Source organism: Gavia stellata, chromosome 17 (assembly GCF_030936135.1).
Source record: "Gavia stellata isolate bGavSte3 chromosome 17, bGavSte3.hap2, whole genome shotgun sequence".
NCBI lineage: Eukaryota > Metazoa > Chordata > Aves > Gaviiformes > Gaviidae > Gavia > Gavia stellata.
The window spans coordinates 16,386,497-16,409,359 of record NC_082610.1 but is presented as its reverse complement, the minus strand read 5'-3'; the positions used below and the strand labels follow the sequence as shown (position 1 = coordinate 16,409,359).

The following is a 22,863-nucleotide window of genomic DNA, read 5'->3' as shown; positions in this document are numbered from 1 at the left end:
GTAGAGCATCCTTCACTAAAGCTTAGTGCATTAGCTGGGGTGGAAGACTCAACTGCCTAGCATAGCTGCATGGGGTAGTTACAGCTCCTCAGGCTTTTCTTTCTGGAAGAAATAGGTTAGAAACTCCAAATGCAGACATCAGGTGGTGGTTTCCAGCCCAAACGTGCATCTCTACAGCAAGCGCACTATTGCGTGCTACAGCTACAGCTGACTTTCTCTTATTTATTTAAAACGGTTGCTAACTACATGGTTACAGGACCCCAGCTACATACCCTTTCTTATTCCTCCATCAGGCGGGCAGGGATATTCCCCGGTTGATAAGAGGAAGCAGGGTCCATATCTCTCCCGAGTGCCAGAGCGGGTAAAGGGCAGGCCCTCATCAGGCGTAATAGCCTGGTCTATGTGGGGACAGTCTTCGTTTGCCAGCGCCGCCTTGGCCACCTCACCATTCAGTTTCGAATCTTCAAACATATAAGCAGAAGGCTATTGAAACACTATGTACTGTTTATTAGAGTTCCAGCTGCAAATTAAGGGTTCACAGCTAAAGAGTTCTACAGCGACACTATAAAAGGTAGCACATCTGTCCTAGACACTGCGTTCATGTGCACTGCACCAAAATAAAATAAAGTCTGTTAAGCGGGAGGAGAAACAAAATGTGATTACATTAGGTGTAACAGCAGCCACCTGTACTTCCGCATAGAGGGGCAGTTTCAGAAACGGGCGTGCATTGGTTCCTAGTCCTGCGAGCAGAAGACTGCGGTTAGAAATTGGATTATGTTTTTGCATGACGTTGGATGGTGCATGAATGACCTGTTTGTCACGAAGCCTACTGTCGCTCAGAGCTCTGGAGAGGCAGTGGACTGTGAGGTGTGTTTTAGTATTTGAGTATATTCTGTTTGTGCTGATTTATATCTGTGTGCAATATTACTGAGGGGAAAATTCCTGCTCTTCCCCTCCACAAAATTTACCCAGATTGTTTTATAGCGTTTCCGGTATCAGTCGTGCAGAATGGCTGTACACGTTTTAGACACACAGAGTACATCACGTATGGAAATACGACAGCAGAATGTGGATTTTAAAAAAAGCAATCAATTTTCTGATGTTCTCCTCTGAAACACATACAGTATTTGCAATGCCAGCACAGGACACTACATACAGAAAACACTACAGCAGGCCACGAATTTAGAAAATAGAGTAACATTTACTCTCAGCTGTAAATAATGAAAATAGGTTGTCAGATTTGCCCATTTTGCTCCACACATTCCCATGAGGATAGACTGAGAATAGTGTGTTTTCTCTGTGTGACTTGTTTGATGTTTATATAACAATTTAAAGTGCTATTTAGTGTAGGATTTGTTTTAGAGTTTTAAAGTGCAAATTAGTGTATTGAGAATATACTCGAAATATGGCACAGCTTGATATGAGTATTTTGGTTGAAGGGAGGAAAAAACAGTCAAAACGTGCTTTCTGAAGTTTCACAAATGCTGAGATATGTTAACTGAGTGGTATTGGCAGCATCCTACACCTCGGTTGCACAATGCTTATTACCTAGACACTGTAAGGCAATGGGTGGTCCTGAAAGTCTTTAAGGAAAAACAAACTCAACAGATAGACTCAATTTCAGTGCCTCTTCCAGAATCACGTACTAGCTTGTTCTGAACGCTACATGATATTGTCATTTATTTTTCAAAGGTTTTGAAGCCAAGTAATAAAACAAGCCCAAAAGAAAAAACACATTAGGTAGGGTTTGGTGGTATGATTCTGATCTTCTGGTTTCAGATGGACAACGTAGATGAGTAATAGGCAAAAGCCTTTTCAAGTTATATTTGTTGCTTTGCACACACACCTGCACACACACACACACACACACAGATGTATATGACATATACTATGCATCTATCCATGCATCAGTAATTGCATTTCTATGCCTTTACTTTTATTTAGATGTCACTGGTTTGTCACAACAAAAACAGTCTTTTCTGCAGATCTCACCTCTGCCTCCTTTCTTCTCCATGCAGAATTAGCCAATTATTTCCCCAAAAAGGGAGGTAGTAGCATTTTGTTTTGTGAGCAATGGAATAATTATGTCTCTCAATACATTTATAAAAATGGCAAAAGCTATAGGTGCATTTTAATACTTGTAGACACTAATTTCAATAGGATTCCAAAGTTTCAAGGTGGCACCGAGTTGCAATTCCTTTCTGTTCATAATACTCACTGCTATTTAATTCCACTCTGCACAAAAACCTGTCACAGCTGCCATAGTAACCGTAACATTGCAGGTACTGAGCTGTTGATTTAAAAATCACGTAACTGTGTTTGGGGAGAGCTGCTGTCCTCATGGGGGATGAGCAAAGAACTAGGCTTCTTCATAAGCTTCTACTGCTACAAGCTGATGGCTGTAATCCTGAAATGAGGGAGGCAGCTGTGTCAGCAGAGCTCTGCGTTGTAATCTCTGAGACTCCCACTGCTACACCTGAACCTGTGTTTGCAAACCAAACTGTTAGTGATGGAGGGGGCACTGGCCCATTTCTGGAGCTCAAAACACTTCTGAGCAGAGTGGTTGTGGGTCAGGCTGCTCACTGGTAGCAGCCATTGACCCTTTTGGAAGCAGCTTGCAGGCTCTGTTGTGCTTGAATGATAAGAAAATTGACCTTGTTGGAATTAATTTCTTAAATTGCATTATACATCCCTAGCAACTTGAGCTGGAACTTGCCCTTGCAGCCTCTTCAGGGTCCCTTAGCACTGATGAATTTTTCTCTCTACTTGCTGTTAAAAATCCACAACCTTGTTATTTTATTTCTATTCAATACGAAGAGAACAGAGTAGCTGGAGATGTGAACAAATCACTGAACTGTCCTACTAACGTCCCTTGAATATTCCATGCATGGGCCATGCCTTGGGGATCACATTCTGGATATTAATGCTAATCTACAAGGAAAACTTTGCTAAATATTTAGGGAGCAAATTACCAGCACAAAGACTGCATCTATTGCTGGTATATATAAGTAAGTGTTAAGTAGAGTAGTTGTGTTCTGAACCACAGTGTGCGGCATCTAATTCTCTGAAAGTAGGACTCAGCAATCACATGACACTTAATATGTGATTAGTCTGTTATAGGAATAAAGAAAACCATCACTGATGTCATCAGCCCACAATTAGAAGTACCCATTGTTTTCATTAGCAAATCTACATGCTGAACAATTTCAGGAATGAAGTCTAAAGATGGAATGAAATGTTATTTTAGGTTGATTTCTCAAGTTTCAATTTGCATGTTTACTTATTCCAAGATTGACCGTGAGTTTGAGAGAACTCCAGATAAAGCAAAACTACTGAAACCATTACTGTCTGGTGACTACCAGTCTAGTTACGCCAATGATGACTACTTTTAGGTGCTTAATAGTTCTAAGGCTTGATTCTGGCCTACCAAATTCACATGAGTCTTTCCATCCCTGCTAGCAGAATCTGAATTAGGCTCGTACAATGTTTTTTGTTCTTTAGGTTCTGTTTCACGAAGAAAAGTCAGTGTTACCATCTCTGTTTTACAGATGGGTAAAACTACCATGCAGTGAAGTGACTTGCCCACCGCTATGTAAGAGGTTATTTACAACAAAATCTTCTGACTCTCAGCTTGGTACCTTATCTCCATAATTGTCCTATCTGTGAATACCTAGTTAACTGGACCAGCTTTAAACATTCTCCTGCAGAGATCTGGCTGAGAGGCTAAAGAAAAGTATTCAGCAGATCTCCCAGGTGAGTAGTTTGCTTCACAACTACTTCATTTGCGTGGTTTCCACTTTCTTCTTTTCCTGTCTCATCTATCTCCGTTTGCAGAGAAGTGCTATTAAAATGCCTTGGGTGTTTCCAAACAAACACTGAATTTCAAAATGGGGGGGAGGGATTCTGGAAAAAAAAAAAAAACACTTAGGAGAACTGCTGGATTTTGCATTAGTATACTCTGTTTATTGTGGAGAAGCACAGTAGAGACTGCCCATGTACTTGCTGCATGGCTCATCTCTTTTGTCATAGCAAATGGTTGCACACTGTCATAATAACTTTACCAGTGCTGTTGGTTTTTATTATAAGCTGGAGTCTGACACTGAATCTCCACCTATTTGAACTGTATCTTACGTTCAGAGTATTGGTGGACATAATTGTATGGTATGTTCATTAACCTCAATCTATGCTTGGAAATGTGGCATTTGTACAGAAGTGGTTCCTATACTGGGAAAGTCACCCCAGTCCTCTTCTCTTAAGCAAACACTGCCATTCTCCAACAGCTGCCAACAAACAAGTTCCTGGTCTACCCTTCTCACCTTAGATGTTTTCAGAAATTGTGTGTGGGCCAAGGATGGTCCCAACTCACACTGCTTCCTCCTGGGGTTGTAACTGCCCCCCCCTCCTTGGTCTCAAATGTGTCTACAGAGCTGTGAAGTGGTCACTTACCCCAAAGACTGCATGAGTTGAAAGGCACTCTCAGGGTGGACCATTTCCAGTCCTTACAGGATTGGAAATCCAATGCGTTTTCCAGTCTTTATAGGAACTTTTGTGGGTCATAACCACTTTGACTGAAACAGGGCTGAGAAAAACTCCACAATTCATAGCATGCTATACATGCATATTTAGCCATGAGTCAATATCTGGCTACATGAACCATGCCAAATTCTTTGACATGCTAAAGAAGATGGGATCTTCTCAGCCCTAGATCAGAAACACAGCAATTAAGAGACATAGTGCTGTTTCCTTTGGTCATGTCAGGTCACTGGCAATCTCTTTCAGAAGAACACAAAACTGTCTTTCTCACTGCTACCCTTGTTTAAGGATTAAAAGAGACAAGGACCCGGCTTGAGTACCTACAACTTCCCTGAATAGCCATTTGCCATTCCACAAAGGCTTGGGGGACTTCAAGGTTCTGCAGCCCTGATACAAGGGAAGGGCTTGACAAGCAGGAAGGAGGTAGGAGCAGTCGAGTGCAAAACAGGGCCAGAACTGAGAAAGGAAGTTGCTCGAAAGTTGAAGATCTTTCTGCTGGGGAGACCTTGTCTGACTAAAGTTATGTTCCACCCTACCACCCCATGTACACCTAAAAATGAATCTACGGCTTGTCTAGATCTCAACTGTGCTCTTACAGCCCTGATCCCAAACGTGGGATTGCCATTATTATGGTCTGTGGATAGTCCCACTCCTGACCAATTGAGAGTGTCCTTTGGTTGTCATTCAGAGCTTAAGGGTCATTTTCATTTGTGCATTTTAAACCCCTGTTGCTAACCCTAGCCTGCACAGTAGCTGCTTGAAGTCTGTTATGAAGAAGGATCTCCATGAGGTCCCTCACAGCGGAGACCTTTAATCCAACTGGACCCCTGAAGAAAGTAATGGTACATTGTCCATTGCGTAAGTTAATTACTCTTCTGTTTTTCAGTCCTTTCACACTTTTCTGGTGCTATAAAAGGGCTGTTAACGTGGCAAACGTTAGTTGTGTCATACTATGCTGGCAACGGGAAACTCTCTTGGTATGATGGTTTTACCTGGCTCTTGGGCAAGTGACAGAATGGAACAGAAGTGGCATGGCCAAGGCGAGGGTGGAGAACTGCTGTGCTCTAGCTTTTCTTAGCTACAAGCTTATTAGCTGGAAGTGGGAAGTAGAGCAGCTGTGAGGCTGCTGTAGCTGCTGCTGGAGGACAGAATTTCCCAGCTGTCTTTATTCTAGAGAAAATGCAAAGAATTTACATTCCTTTTTGCATTCTATTTTTGCGTCATCACTTTTGCCTGATACTTCTTGTGCTAAGCAAATGATTATGATGAAATTAAGAGTATGAATCCAAGTATTCAAAGACATTTACTCTGATTTGTGGAGGGTTTAAGAGCTGCTCAGCATCTGAAAATACCTGTTGACTTATATCCCTAAATTTCTCTCTGAGATGTTGCATGGAAAGGAAATATTTAGTTCAATTCCCGACTCTCTTGAGTCTCTTTAATTCAAATTTCACTCTTGTTAACAAGTTGTTTCTGTTTTAGTTGCCTGGATAGTGTTTACTGCCCATTAATATTCATTGGCTGCTCATCAATTGCATCAGTATAAATCACTTCATTTTTTTATACTAGACTCTATCTAAACTCTGCTGTGTTTCTTCACAGATTAAGGGAGGGTCAGAGCATAATAGCGAATCAAGAAGTAAAGGAACTGCACACTGAGAAAAATACGCTTTTCTTGAGTTAGTACACGGCTATAGCGATTTCTGAGTTAATGTAGAATTTACTGACAATTAAGAATAAGATTAGTAGCAATAAACTTCATGCTACCCCTCTAGAAAAATATCAGAAATGTCTATCAGCTATTTTTTTATCATTCTTTCAAAGTAGTGTTTGGGGGTAATTGGGGGAGATTGTAAACAAAATACTTTGCTCAGGACCTGATTCAGCAAAAAACCAATTATGCTTCTGTGCCAGACTATCTTTGGCTACAGAAATCAATTTTTATGGGCTCCAGAGTCTCATGCAGGATTAAGAAACGTGGATCCCATGGGTAGGGGCTCATTTTTGTTGTTGTTAAATCACGTCCTTAGAGTGAAAGGAATATAACTATATTAAATTAGAGAAAGAATTATGGAGAAGATATATTATACCACAGACAAAGGATGATGAAATGATGAAGTTATGGCTTGGAGAGTATGGAAGGAAGTATAGCATAGAGAAGAACAGCATAAAAAATATGGGTTTAAACCTTTGAAAATGAGTAATGATGTGTCAGCATGGGCATCACTGGTTTTCAAAATGGCAGTGAAAAAAATCCTAAATTGGTAGGTTTGGGAATTTTTTCTGCTGGAGAGTAATGAAAATTAATTTTTCCCATGCAGACTATCTGAAAAAGAGAAGGTAATTTAACTAAGTAGTTCTGTTGTCATACCAAGTACTTACTCTTTGCATTAATACCTCGCAGCAGGTTTTGTGTTACAACCTTAGTGAAGTTACCTATAGTCTGTGACATTCCTTGTTCTTTTGCATTAAAGAACTGTATTGTAATGTCCTCGGCTGCCCAACATGGAGCTCAGGTTGATGGGAATTGGAGAAAAACTTCACAGAATAAAATGGGACAGTCTGTAACATACACAAGTTGCAAGCAGCGTACAGTAATAACAAGTAAATGTTAACAAACAGAGCGAAAGAAAGAGAAAAAGAGAGAGAAAATGTGAAGAACATGTAAAAGAATTAAGATTCCTATATAACAACTCAGTTTTAGTTACCCCAATATTCTAAGGCCATTAAAATAAAAATCTTTATTAGTTCTAGGTATCTTTATTAAAGTTTCCTGATTTTTATATTACTGCATATTTTGAAAGTTGCTACGAAGCTCTTCTGCGTAGATATCACACTGATGGACTTTACACTGGCACGAGAGCAGAATTTAGTATGCTACATGAATACGCAGAATCCTTCCGACCCAACCTACCTCTTCAACATTTACTCACCACCGTGTTGACCTGGGTCCCTCCAGGAAGCCGTGTCCCCCAGTAAAGGCACTCCAGTGACAGTGGTGACCGCCTCTCCCAGTACTAACTGGCCAACATAGTAACGTCACTCCCAGAGAATATCACCTTTGAGAGGTACTACTTCTTGAAGTGAGGTGACAGTATGTTGGCTGCCTATCTATTGGTATGGCTAGAGGAAATACAGGAGCTCTAGTTAAGTAGATCCAGTGCGTCTTGCTATTACAGGTATTGTTGGATATGCGCTTAATGCAGTGCTGAGAACTGTTGCTCCTGGAAGTGCTGCACTGCAAAGAGCTCTGGAAGATCCTTCCTAGTTTTATCCTGACACTTCTGGGGTTTCATTTATACCCATCCTGGACTTCTGAGAATCTCACTAACACCATATTCTGTAGAGTGCAATGGGCTGTTGACAGGTCAGATAGAGGTTGCAGGAAAATGCAGTCAGGTGAGTCATGCTACAATCTTATATTACCGCTCTGACTGAGGAATACAGTATGATGATCTGTACAGTATGGAAGGTGTCTGAGACATGGAGCATGGATGAATACAAAGAACAATGACAGCAGGAATGGTAGACTGCTTGTTATTTCAGCTTTATGCTTATAAACAGACAAGCAAGTAGCCAAAAGGCTTAGAGAAAATTTCCAGCAAGTGTAGAGTAAGAGGGATATAAGCAAGTGGACTGGGCACAGAACTGGGACCTCACACCCTAGACCCTTTTGTCCCTGGCCTTTTGTAGTAATGGGTAAGTCATCCCATCTATCTCCTGCAGCAGAGATACACTTCTTGCACAGAGCTGCCTTTTGTTGTATCTGTCCTGCAAACACCAGTCATACACAGTCCAGCAGAAAGGAGAGATGCCAAGAGTACCTCTTTCATATCCCAGGAATGCATTCTGCACTGGATGGCGTGGGAGCTGCAGTGGCCGGCACGCGCTTGAGAAAGAGGATTTACCATATGTACATCTGCCTTGTGCTGGAGGATTGGCACAGGCTGGCACAGGCTGGCTTTATCTGGCTGGAGTGCTTGTATCTGTGTTTTCCCATCACTAAAAGTATCTCGTCCTCATTAAGTTATTAAGGCATGAAAAGTCCTAAGATTTATTATTTAGTTCTGTGATTGTTTTCCAGCTTGGTGCAGTCCTGCCCCTACACATGCTCATCCCTGGCTGTGGCCAGACCACAGAGGGCTGTGTGGGGAGAATTTTTTTTTTTTTTTAATTTTTTTTTAATGTCTCGCATAGTGCCAGAGAAAAGTGGGAAACTCAAAGCACTGTGCTTGAATTCATAGCTCTTCCTTTTTGTTTTCAAATGACTTGGTATAGAGGATGTTATTTTTTACTCAAACTCTGAATAAACAAGCACCGTAGTACAAGTGACACCCACCGGTTGTATCTCTACAGGAAATGACAGATGAAAATTGTACAACAGAGTATTACATTATATTAGTTATAAGTTCTGCTTTGTGTGTGATCCACAGCTATGAGATCGCAGAAATGCCACATGATGCAGGGGGGCAAGGAATACATCCAAATTGCTTCCACCTAACTGTAGGCACTTAACTGAGGATCTTAAGTTAGAGCTGCAGTCACCTGAGATCACTTATGGAGAAAGCCACCTCCAGAGGGCAATTCAGATCATAAATGAGTGAATTACTCTCCGAGACCTCCTGACTCTTCTTCCAATATAAGGGGGACCTCAGGCAAATGCATCTTAAGTTAGATGATAAGAACTGAGCGTTATTCCTTTTATTTTGAGCTGTTACAATTTCTACGTTACATCCAGAGGACTCCATCTTCAGTGACATTAAGATGCAATCATTACCTCATTTGCTATTTTGGAGTGATGAATTTTGGATTTTTAAAGGCTAGGAAGGCTAAGTATAGGGAGGAAAGAAAAACTATCTCCCTATTACCTTTTTCCACTGCCTTTTTAGTATTTTTTTTTTTATGTCCAACACATTTAAACATCAAAGTCTTTTGAGCTGAAACAGACCTAAACTCTTTGCAGTTACATTGCTGTCTACTGTCCATCTTCCAGAGAGGGTCAAAGGTTTTATGCACTAAAATTAGATGAGATTTTTTTTTTTAATGTTCAAAGGCATTTGATCAGAGACTTTGCTTTCCTGTGGTTTGAAGGACCTCCACAGCAACTACATACCTATGGCTTTAACAATGTTTTGCAAAAGCCACTGAAGTTCACAAACTGCAGCGAAATGTTAGGCAGCATAATGGGCCTGTGACAAGAACTGCCAAGAGTCCCCAGCTCCCACTGAGCATTGGCATTAGAATTACAGTGCTCAGCACACTTCTGACCTTAGAACTGGTGTGTTGCACAAGCAGTACAGGTTATTTAGGTTATGGTGACAGAAGGCATGAAAAATGAAGTCCTGAGAAAAGAGCAGCTCCTTCAGAAAGCATGAGTGATAAAGCTGAAATGGGTAGTTCCACATTATTTCTTTAAAAGGAGATCAGCTCTCTCTCAGGAAATTGCATTGAAATAATAGGTTCCTAATGTCACAGCTTGCTCCAGTTCATCTGACCATGGAGTACCCTGGAGTCACTATAACTGTGTAGTTCCCCTCTGTCAGTGATAGACTTGGATTGCTTTAACTATTCAGACATAGGGATAGTCGAGGAGTGGGTTATGGAAAATTGGGTAGGTATTTTGGGCAGGTAAGTAAAACAACCATGGAAGTTTTTCTGAAGCTAAAGACTGTATTAGTAATGACAGACATTCTCCCTCTCCTCTTAGGCACGTGAATTCTAGTAATATTGTTTCCATATTTTACAGCTATACATTGAGTAGAGAATTTTGCCATCAGTACACTGTGAAAAAGGCTGCACAATACATTTGTATGAAGATACGAAATCCTTGGAGTATAGATTAAGTGAAGCTGCATGCAGAGGGGATCAGAGAAGTGAGAAATTCTTATTTTGGCCATATTAAAGTCAATGTAAACACTGTGTGTGCTGGTGTTGTAAATATATATATACAAAAACAATAAAAGGTTGGGGTAGATCTCTGAACAAACCCAAAATAACCCATTACCTGTGCTTATGTATCATGAATGCGTTCTTAAGACCATTGCTCTGTGGCACCAGACAGTACTGTAGACATCAAATGAAGCTATTAGTTCCATTCATATTCTAAATTTCTTTTACAGTGTTGGAAAAGGACATTCACCGCTTCATCCTATGGCAACTTTAAGAAGTAACCATGCAGTCAACCTATCCTTCAGGTAAGCATATAGCTCACACAAGAGAGGGACTGAAGAGCTGAGTAACACTTTCCGAACAAAACTGAGAGCTTTCAAGATTGGTTTTGCATGTTTTGAGGTTTTCTTACAAACTTGTACCTTAAAGTATTTCACTATGTGTACTGAGATAAATTACTTATACCTGTCAGACAGAAGTTTAAGTGGTTGAAACTGGCTTTTTCTGTTGTGCTTCTGTTTGAAGCAAATTTTTCTTTACCTTTTTTTCTGTTTTGCTTCTGTTATGATATTGACTGTTTGGAATACTCAGAAGCCTTTAGATAAAAGGCACTGCAGCACAGCAGACTATGGTTGCCTGCAAATGACTATGGTTGATGCTTATTTAGTTATGTTCAACTAGTGGCTTTGCCACAGACGTTTCAAGTGACCTTGCTCAATTAAATTAAGCCCTGTGTCAAATGAAAATAATGGAGATTACTTCCATTTTATCTTTGCTGTATACATAGCTTGTTGGGTAATTGATTGTAATATAATGGTTGTCACATATAGAACAATGGCAAAATGAAGCCCTTATCTTGACTGGGGCCTGTAAACAACACTGCAAGATAACAAAGTTAATAGTTTGACATGGTGATGCTAGAACTTGGTGTGAATATTTTAAGTGAGGGGACACCTGGTCCTCTATAGTCTGAGGTATCCCAGGGTCAAGGAGTTTTAGACAAATTGTTCAGGTGAGATCTGCTCCCTTGTATCAGGCCCAGTTCCTCCAGGCACTATGTAAGCAGTATCTTGAGAATTTACAGGCATCAGAAACCGCCTTGAAGAAAACTTTTTGTATAGAGGAAATCTCTACTTTCTTAATGCTGCTGGTGAAGGCCAGCCTGCAGCAGTAGCTCTGCCATCCTCTACTCTGAAGTGCCTTTCCTCCCCTTCTGCTGCTTTCCCAGCCACCCAGTGGCAGGATCGGACGGGATGGAGAGCAGAAAGGGTTGCTTGCAGAAAGGGGAGGCACGGTAGAATCAAACTCTGACACTCTTTATACCAAATTAAAATCAAGTGCTGTTATTTAAAGATACCCTCCTGCCAGGTGTAGATTAGCCCAGGACTGAGCTGCTGAGAGTGTTGGGGACAGTTTAAAAATTTAATTCAAACTTACCAGAATTTAAGCGCAAACCATCTTTGCTTTGCCTGCAAATGACCATAGAATCATTGGCAGCAGCTGTGCAGCCTGTGGGCAAAGTTCTGCTGTTTGCACGTCCGTGCCAGGAAAGTGTTCCTTAGCCTGAGAGGAGGCACTGGGCCATGGCTGTGCAGAGCTCTCCATAGAGCCCCCTTGGCCCTGTCTGTATGGACTGAGAACAGCCGTGAACTGCTGACTCAGTGCATGAGAGAGCTACAGAGAGGTAGTCATGTATGGAACTATTTCATACTCATTACTGTTTTGTGACGTGTTTAATCATTCCATCACACATAATATATGGAATTAATAGCTTCATGTGATGTCCTTTACACCTGAGCAGCTAAACAGGCTTTTTCGGAATAATGTATTAGATATACATCATATGACCTTGTATCACCTAGACACTGTCACACTTTCAGTGTTACAGTGTTACAGTTAAAAATTACAAGAAATATCCTGGACAACTCAGGCATTATTTTAGAAACGTTAGGCACCCATTCTGTGTTCCTAGTACAGTGTTAACTGGTTATTTAGAGTTAGGTGCTGTTAACCAATCTGAATATTTTACAGTATGGGAAACATTCACTGCTTGCAAGTCTCTGTTTTCATATAATGTGCAGGTTATAGTTTCAGGAACAAGTCAGTGCCTATGAATGCTTCATATTACGTAAGTGAACCTCAACATTCAAGACAATGCAGATCTTGTTTTAACAGTTTGGTTCTGATCTTACTTATTTTTTACTTTTTCTCTTGCACACATATGGATCTTTCCCTACTAGGAAGCTGAGAGATGCAGACAATATTTTATGCTGCTAGTGGTGCATAATAATTATCAGAAACAGAACTCCAGCAACAGTGTTACCGAGTCCATTTTGTTAGCTGAAGGATAAGTGTGCTTTGTTACTTCTTAAAATATGTATGTTTGTATACATATATAAAAATAGTCTCTCTTAATTATTGCAGAAATAGATAAGTTGCTGTTACTATCAATACTTCATGGATATTGTGGTAACAGCTGATTTTAGAGCACTGATGGTGGCAAAACAGTTCCACATTGAACCAAAAATGCACGTATTCTCAGGATACCAGTGTGGAATTGCACTGAACTCGTAGAGTTCTTAGTCCTCTAGTTCCCAGAGAGGACCAGGGTAGGTAATGGAATGAACTTCATAAAGCAGGGGATTTTTGAGAAGAAAGTCACTCTGTAGCTGGCTGCTAAAGTACTCAGGAGTCTGGCATCTCTTGTGCGTTACAGTTGGGTAGTTGGCATATTGCTCACAGTAGGATACGCGCAATATTGTTTGTGCCCTCTTTCCCTCTTGATACGTGATGCCACAAAGACATCTACTTATGAGGAAGTTTGCTGCTTGGACATGAGTTGTGATAAGCATTTGCAACCTGAGGGGAATGGATGATAAAACCATACACTTATGCTCCAAATATACAATAGGAAAGAGATAGTCTATCAGTCACGTGAATTGTGATTGGCCTGTTGCAATGGAATAGCCTTTAACAAAAAAAATGAAAGCTATTTACCTTCTGAATGGATTTCACATAGTTGCACAAAGGGAAAAGAAATAAGAAAAGAAGAGAGAAGAGGATAGAAAAGAAGAGAGAGGTTCCCACCAGCTCTTCCCCTCCAAAGTTAGCATTGGCATCGGTGAAGTCACACACAAAGGAAAGTCTCACTTTCTTTGTGCCTCTCACAATGACATCAACATGCATGGCTATGAGATGACGAGAGAATACCTCACTCACAATGAGTAACAAATTAGAATTTTCTTCAAAGTAAAAAAATGATAACACAAGACCATCATAGGTATATGCTAGCTCTTTCAAAACATCTTTTAACTAGGTGTCAGTTAAAATCACTTGACTGGCCATCTGTTCTATCTAATACAACACAGGGGGATATTCTGAATAGGCTGAAGAATGTCTACTGTGCAACTTGGCTGGAACATCTGCCAAAAATGAAGTGGGCTTTGTTTTCAACATGGTTATCTACTTTGAAATTACTCCATAGAATAAATAGTGATATTCCATGGGTAGAGGTAGATTATGGGGTTTAAATAATCAAATTGGAGCCCTGTAACTTTATGTGCTATAGGAGGATTCTCATAAAACTGAGATATTCCCATAATTAACCACTAGCCATGGGATATTATAATATATTCCATGGTGACTAGTATTTTTTCCATTCCCCTCCCCCCTCCCGGTAGAATTAGTATGATTAATTTTGCTCTGGTTTCACCTATTGCTAACATGAATCAGTATCATTAAAAATAAGAATACCATATTATGAGGCGATCACTGTTTAGGCCAAAACAGCCAGTAATGACCAGTCAGACCTTTTCCAGTTGGCCTTTGCTGCTAGAAGGTTGAAAGAGCTGTAACTCACCAACCCATACTTGCAAAAGGAGCATTTTTTAGAAAATGTGGTTCAAAACTCTTCATAGTTCTAAATGCTAAACTCTAGTGGAATATTATAGAATAGATTGATTTGCATGCCGTGGAATAAACATCCTTACATCTAGTCTTGTCTCAGAGTGAGTCATTTTGCATTAGTGTCAAGAATTTGAGCTGTTGTTCTACTTTGCAGTTAATCATCAGAAAGAGACGGGATTGTCTCATGAATATGCATGATGGTATAGTTGTCCCTTCAACTTACTAGGCACCTAGTTTCTGTAATGAGATGTACAATATCTGCCATTTAAAACAGCTGAAAGGTCCCAAATGGGAACAAATGAGAAAGCATCTGGCTGTTTCGAATTCCAGCCCTGTTTTGTCAGAAAACTCTGTAATTGCTGAGTACTTGGCTCCTACTCTGCTCTATGAAGCATTCAGCTCTCAGGAGCCTCTGAGATGCATTATACAGTCCAGCAACATAGCTGTAGAACTCTCAAAATTCTTCCACTAGATGTAACAGCTCTTCAAAATATCTTGAGACTTGTATGCCCTTAACCAGGACCAAAGTTTGGGCTCCTAGAGCATGCTCTCATCCTTAGTTTTGCTGATCAGCCTCCACTGTACCATTTGTCCCTGCAACCTAGACTTCACACATATTATTCACTGTGTGATGGTGGGACTAGAATGGATAAATGTGCTACCCATTGCTCTAAGAAAGCAGTCTGGCTGAATCTTAAATCACTACGCGGGATGGAGGTTAACGGTCAGATGGACATTCCTCTAAGAGGTTTCCTACCTGCTCTGTTAATTTCTAAAATTTCTTCTTGGGCCAGTGGGCAAGTGTCGCTCTGAGTACTGTGGTGTGGAGAGTTTACGACAGATTTACAATAATTGGGGGATCCCAGCTGGGGTGGCCTCGGGATATGCTTCTTTTTTTTCTTTGGTAGCTTCTGCTTAGCCATAGCTAAGGAGTAATACATTCCGAAATTGTTCACAATGACAGGGACAGGCATGGCAATGGTCAGCACACCAGCGAGAGCACAGAGGGCCCCCACCAGCATGCCTGACCAAGTCTGAGGATACATGTCTCCGTAGCCCAGGGTCGTCATGGTGACAACAGCCCACCAAAAGCCGATGGGGATATTTTTAAAGTGTGTGTGTTCACTGGCACTAGGGTCATTTGGTTTAGCACCTATTCTCTCGGCATAATAGATCATCGTGGCAAAGATTAAGACGCCCAATGCCAAAAATATGATGAGCAGCAAGAATTCGTTTGTGCTGGCGCGGAGGGTGTGTCCCAAGACCCGCAACCCAACGAAGTGGCGGGTCAGCTTGAAAATTCGCAGGATTCGCACGAAACGGACTACGCGGAGGAAGCCCAGGACATCCTTAGCAGCTTTGGAAGACAGGCCACTGAGTCCAACCTCTAGATAGAAAGGCAGTATGGCCACAAAGTCAATGATGTTCAAAGAGTTTTTGATAAATTCCACCTTGTTTGGGCAGAAAGTGACTCTCATCAAGAACTCAAATGTAAACCAGACCACACAGACACCTTCGATGTAGGTGAGAAAGGCTTCAGTCTCTGCTTCCCTGTAGTGCCGCACCTGGGTGTCATTCCCGATGAACTCGGTTTCTGTCTTGTTCACAATGGGGTTAAATCTCTCATGGGTCTCGAGGCAGAAGGTGGTGATGGAGACCAGAATGAAGAAGAGGGAGGCAAATGCCACATACTGTGGAAAGAAAGATATGAGAGAAATGTTAAACAGTAGATTAAGTACAGGGGCTTTGATTCTGAAACACCAGGGAGAGGCAAGAGCTGTATTAAAACTAAACATACTACCAAACCTTCTTCCCGTGAGATGCCAAGTCTCACCTGCAAAGAGAGCCTAACATTCAAACTTGGAGGGAGAGCAGTATATAAATACATACTAACATCCATTCATATACAGATAGTGCTTTAGTGTCAGTGTAAATTTAAGCAAGCATTTAAATCTCAGAGCTTTCTGTGGGATTTAAGGTTAAGGACATATTTAAATTCTACCTTCCTGAACTTGGTCTTCTGTTACTTTCTGGTCTTAAAGATAGAGCACACCTTCTAGGACAATTGTCATGCAAGAGTTTTTTCGCAGCATTGTGTCAGTGGTATGGTGGCTGCCTCCTGCTCCCAGCTTAGTGACAGTTGTGGTGTTTCAGATCTCAGTAAGGTGCTAGTAAATACTAGTGGCAGTCTCAGGTGGGCTCTACAGCAAGGAGCAGAGCGCTGCTTGGCATCGTCAGACTTTCTTGCCAAATCCCAGGGACAGGTTGAGGAACAGCCATGTATCAAACTGAGCTCTCCTAGAGTAAACATCATCTCTGTTCTCAGTTCCCTTCTCCAGATCTTTTGGGGGTGGAGGACAGGGATGGGAAGAAAGAGGTTTCAGGTAAGCCTGTCAGCTGATCCAAAAGGAGATAGATCTATTGGATTTTACCAGACAAGGTTTTCTTGGAATGATTCTCATTACAATGTAAGAGTGTACCAGAACTAGATGAATCTTTTTTCAGGCTGTTGGATTACCATTTGGTTAATCAGGTTACAGTGAAGGCGGTAGCAGCCCCCAAAGTCAGTGAGTGTTTATCTTAGGAGTATTTGCCTCTTCTGCTTCTGTTCCTGTTTTTCATAGAATCGTAGAATGGTTTGGGCTGGAAGGGACCTTTAAAGGTCATCTAGTCCAAGCCCCCTGCAATGAGCAGGGACATCTTCAACTAGATCAGGTTGCTCAGAGCCCCGTCCAACCTGACCTTGAATGTTTCCAGGGATGGGGCATCTACAGCCTCTCTGGGCAACCTGTGCCACTGTTTCACCACCCTCATCGTAAAATGTTTCTCATCTCTAGTCTGAATCTACCCTCTTTCAGTTTAAAACCATTACCCCTTGTTCTGTTGCATCAGAACGTGCTAAAAAGTTTGTCCCCGTCTTTCTTATATGCCTCCTTTAAGTACTGAAAGGCTGCAATAAGGTCTCCCTGGAGCCTTCTCTTCTCCAGGCTAAATAATGCCAACTCGCTCAGCTTTTCTCAGGCTTTCCTCAGCCTAAAGGAGATCTCTTGGTTGTATTCCAGGGTAATTGGGGGGTACAGTCAGGTCAAAATTAACAGCTCTTGTCACCATGGTTCCTCTGCTCAATCCTTCTTTAATCAATTAAGTAGTTTGCCTATACCTAAGAAGTCTTTTTGTGTGTTGGAGTGGTACAATAATGGTAAATACCTCTTTCCATTTCACTCCCTACATCTGTTATCTTCCCGATTGTCTTGTGTGTCACCTTGACAAGAGACGTCACATAAGATATTATTTCACTGTCTTCATGAGCATGAACTGTGGTAATTAAAATATTATTCAAATGCTCTTATAGTGTCCTGTTATTCATAATGTCCCCTTTTCAGCAGTGTAGCCAAAATAGGGGTTAAAAAGAACTAGTTTATTCTAATTGTCTGTTGCCAGTAAATGCAGTGCAATAATCTAAAAGAAATTGCTGCCAAAGGAATAGACTGGTTAAAAATAACTTATACTTCAAGCTACCAAAGCTCTCCTGCAATCAAGAAGTTCCTCCTGTTTGCTTTCCTGGGTAGACCTAGTGCAGAATTACACTTGACCTTCCGTATTAGCAAACAAAGTCAAAAGCAAGGATTTGCCACAGTTTGAGGTGAACGATTTAACGGAATACAGAGAAACTGGCAGAGAATAAAATCACAGAGCCCTTCAGGGAGGAAGGACCCTCTGGAGGTCGTTCGGTACAGCTTCAAAGTTGGACCAGGTTGCTTAGGGTCTTGTCCTCTCCAGGTCTGAATATCTCCAAGGTTGGAGAACCCACAGCCTCTCTGGGCAGCATGTGCCAGTGTTTGGCCAGGAAGAGAAAATAAGCTTGGAAAGATACAGAAGCAAACAGGCTCTTCTGCTTTTCAAATCCAGCTTTGTTGCCAAAGAGATCAGAACCTAGCCATTGTCACAGATTTAAAAAACCCCAGTATCTTCCCCTAAATGCTTCAGGCTATCATAGCATTGTCATGTGATGATCTAATATACGTGCTAATACGTGCTAAAATCAATGTCTAATATAAATAGTTGTCTGGAAGAGAAACAATCTGGAGATTAGGGAAATCAAGAAGCATGACTGCGGGTATCTTTTTATCAGATTCTCCTGTTAAACAGGGAAATTTCTCCATGCACAGTTTCTCCATCTGTAAAATAGGTTAAAAAAAATACTAGCTGGTGTTTGTCATGTGCTTTGTGATCCTAGATAAATGTGTACAGGTTCTACATGCTTTAATTTTAATGTTACTGACTTTAGTATATCAACAGTCTCCCTGAAAAATATGTTGAAGAGTCTTTTAAGTGGTCAAAGGCAGTTTGTGTATGATATTGTTAACAGTCAGAGCTTAAATTAAGTAGAGGTTAATACCCCAATTGTCTGAGTATGAGTAAAACGAGAAACAAAAAGCATCTTGCACCAAGAACTCAAGAAAATGTTCCTAGCAGCCTCAGCATGTCTGCTCCATTTCAGCCTGGAGCAGATTTTTACCATAGAGTCGTAGAGCCCTGAGAATTCAAGCTGCAGAAGGAAATGCTGACACTTTGTTAAGTCAGGTAGCACTCACAGATAAGAAGCAGAGAGGGAGATAAAACCATTTTGCATTTTAAGAGGTCTGTGAAGAAGGCCCCTTTCTTTATGCTGACTCAAAATGCGATTCTTCTCCTGGTGTATATGAGTATCTCTCCTGAGTGAATTTTTCCTGCTTAGGAACAACCTTCAGGCTGACCTTGCACAGCAAGTATCTTGAAAAGTGATGTTTTGCTCTATTAAAGGGAAGAAATAACCAAGTCTGATAGGACGTTTAAATTCTCTGCAGTGGTACATGCTAGCAGTGTTATCAGTAGAGAACATCACACCCATGATCTCTTTTGTTGTTAGCCCTTGTGTGCACACACCTTGGCTTCAGAAGGGAATTAAGAACTTTTAGTCCCCAGTTCAGCAGAGCAGGAACCATCTGCTAAATGAACGTGAAGCGTTTGCTTCCTTCTGTCTGTATTTAACAACCTCCAGAGCCCTTTCCCAGGGATGGGCATGTTCATGAGGGTTTTGCAGCTTTGGAAGTGTGGGCCTGCTTTCAATGGTATTGAGCAATGGTATTGACAGAAAGAATCCCAGTATTTCTTCTCCGATTTATTTTTTTTTTCTCTATTGAATTACTGTCTAATCTTAAAACCTATTTTCTATTTGGGAAGTAAAAATGCTCCTTAGTCATTCCATGCTTCATTATTGAAAAGCCCTTGTTTTTGTTTTAGAAGAAAGTCTGCACAGACTGAAAGGAGAAGACAATGGAGAGCAGCCTTTTAATAAAGGTCCCATTACAGTTCCCCAGTCTCTTGGCTGATCTAAAGAAGTGCAGAAATGCCTAAGAGTCAAGCCTGACAATTTATTCACTGGCACCCATCTCTGATACATTTATCTCCTGCAACTGCTTGGGATGCAAAAATTTAGCAGCTTGCCGCAAATGAATGCGTAATATATCGTTGGCATAGATTTATGTTTGTGATCCCCAACTTATATTGCCACCACCCCTTTTTTCTTCTGAATATTTTTCTTTGTTAATTATTTGATACAAGATCTGGCAAGCTGTAAACAAAATCCAATAGCACCAAATTCAGCAAGTATATTTTTCTAAGGAGACCAGCATTCATTCATGCCAAAGAGATCGAAAAAACAGCGCTCTCTGGCCCACCGTCAGAGGCCAACAGAGATCAACCATCATGCCTAACATGACGGCTTGTGAAGTCCAGAGATGAGCAATACTGGTAAAATCTAGTGAAGACTGTGGGACTCGTATGTGTTCTAATGTCTTTGAAAATAAGGCTCTCTCTTTTTATTTCACTAATAATGGCTTGAACACTAATGAAACCAATGGATTGCTCTTGTATTATTTAGTGGTTCTTAATCTTCTTTCTCCTTACATTTTACAACAGAATTTCTCTTCTTCCTAGGATCTGAATGGGCTGGGGGAAAGGAGTGAAAATTTTATGAAGTGATGTCATGTGCTGTTGAGTTACATAATGGCAGCTAAAATTTTCTATGATTAAAGAAAACACCTAGATAAAGTGTTTGAAGTGATCAAAACTCTTTTATCTGCTTTGACACATGTGAATGATTCCTATTTCACTAGAGATGCTGCTGCCATTGCTTTTTTCTGGCTCTAATACCAATAAAGAAAAATCTCAGACTGTCCAAAACCACAGAAGCCGTAAGAGAAGGCAGAGAGGAAATTTTAAAGGGGGATATTTTGATTAAAATATAAGTTAGATTAAAATGTCTTCATTCTGGCGAGAGAAGAAATTACACTCCTGCATAATTCCTGTTAATAGTGGATATATTTTAATAAGGTTGTTTTGAAAGAGTCTAAAAGATGTTATGCCCAAAAGTGGAGAATTTCATCATCTAATTTATATTGCCTCTGATTAAATCAATCTATCTATCTATCTATCTATCTATCTATCTCAAAGGCCTCCTCCCTGCTTCTTCACTGCCTTATGTCTAACCTAGACATTTTTGCTAGTGCAGTGTGAATATGAAGTGCCAATTAATTCAGAATAGTAGTATTTCACATCAGCTTTGTATAGCTGTAGAAGGAACAAGGTAACAGAATCAGACCTAGCCTCTCATGAATAATGAGCCAGTACCTTTCCAATCAGCATAGAAAGAAAACAGAAGTCCTACACCCTTAAAAACACAAATAAACGTTCTAATACATGAGGATTAGGAGGCTAGGTTCACTCAGAAAAAAGGTCTGAGGATTGGACCAGACAGTATTAAATACACAGGTGTGGCTGTTTACTTCTGGGAATCAGTTTTTAAAACAGCACTTTACCATGCATTTCTGAGCTGGTTCTGGTCTTGGAGATAAGAAACCTTTTTTATGCTTTGTTTTAAACAAATAAGCCCAGTAACCCACTAGAATTTATTGATGCGGTGCCTGGAATTGCCAGGCTTCAATGCAGATGGGCAGCGAAGGCTGGTGATGGAAGCACCGGGACAGAAATCAGATGATTGAGGCTCTTTTCCAACCTCCACCGCTGACACATTCTTAGTCTTCAAGCATGTGTGCCTGCATCTTTTGCACCATTCTTTGCCTACGTTTTTTTTTATCGTGATAGTAAACTCTTTGGGGCTTAGGACTGTCTGCCAGTTTATGTCTGCCCCATGTCCAGCCCAATATGTCTGGAGGGGGGACTTGGGAAGGGAGACCTTGGCTGAGTCTTTGATAAGAGGGACACCACTCTTGGACTATAGACAACAAGAAAAGTGGTGGTGGCAGTGGAAGCAGCATGGCTTTTGCAAGTCAGGTTTCAGTAACTTCAGAGTTTGTTTTCTAGGAAATAGTGGTCTACACGACACACCATTCATAATTCATTCCGGATCACACCTTCAGTGTGAGTTAGTAGAAGCTGCATGCTGCAGACGGGTGCTCTTCTCCTTTGATACTGCTCAGAATCATTTAACAATCCTGGCTCAAGCTAGATGGGAGAAAAGAAACAGATCACACTCAGAGATTTGCCAGCCTCTCCCTTTGCAGCTGCTAACATAAGTATTTAAAAAGTGATTCTTAACCACTATCCTTTTGTAGGGAAATTCAGGAAATTCTACCCTTCCCTGAACCTCTGGATGAAAGGCAGAGGAAGGTGGCGTTTTGTTTGAACTACATCTGTTGAAGCATCAGAAATTTTCTATAAAAGTGGAACACTCTCTTTCTACTGATCTGTTGTGGTGAGTTTTGGTTTTAATGACAAAACTATTTAAAATCACTACATCATAAACCCTCCTGGTTCTGTTGAACCAACAAAGCACAGGAGCTAAGCAGTTGTTGTCTTAGTCTGTATGAACGGGGCCTCTGAGCAGCATGAGATTTGCTGCTTCTCTCATAGGTGAACCCAGGGGCTTGCTGAGACTGGAATGGGAGATGGGAACACTCTCACCATACATGTTTGTCTCCAAAGGAGAAATTATGGAGTGATTAGTGCTGTGGGGTTTCCAGAAAAGTATGTATGACTTTAGTGAGATCCAGTATGTTGGGGTTTGGGGGTGTTTTTTTGAGGGGGGAGGGGGATGAAGGGGGTGGGGAAATGGGCAGGAAGAATAGTAAAAAAACACCAAGTCTAGTAATTTTTCAGTAAGTCTGTGACCGGTAAATACTGTATATCTTGCAGGAACAAGGTAGGTTGAGAAGAGTTTCAGATCAGTGCTGGCAACCCACAAGTTGGTTTTCTACAAAGCACCAGTAATTCAAATATACCCAGAGCCCTGTGCTTTTTGCTAGACCTGCATAAAACCCTGTGATTTCCATTCACAAGGCATCTCTTCAAATACTTTAGCAACTTTCTTTTACAGTAGTTCATCTGCTTGAGGTTTGTCTCTGAAAACTATTACACCTGCGTGAAGCTGCCAACATTTGCCTGTCTGTGACTTGAATCACAAAGCTTTGTCTAGTTTTTATCTTAATCTGAAAACTGTACTTTAACCACTTCTCATTTAAAACTTTGTCCATG

The 22,863-nt window shown here is 40.9% G+C and overlaps 1 protein-coding gene across 5 annotated transcripts in view; it reads right to left on the bottom strand.

Annotated features, from left to right (window-relative positions):
• The window catches only part of KCNC1 (potassium voltage-gated channel subfamily C member 1), a 129,081-nt gene that overhangs the window by 20,164 nt on the left and 86,054 nt on the right, over positions 1-22,863 (bottom strand). For 3 of the 5 annotated variants that reach the window (XM_059826163.1, XM_059826164.1, XM_059826161.1), the window contains exons 2-3: positions 15,086-16,019; positions 273-461 (exon numbers count right to left, since the gene is read on the bottom strand). In XM_059826163.1, the coding sequence (XP_059682146.1) occupies positions 273-461; positions 15,086-16,019 (1,123 nt within the window). The remainder of the gene's footprint in view (positions 1-272; positions 462-15,085; positions 16,020-22,863) is intronic. The other 2 variants (XM_059826160.1, XM_059826162.1) reach the window with 2 other exon arrangements.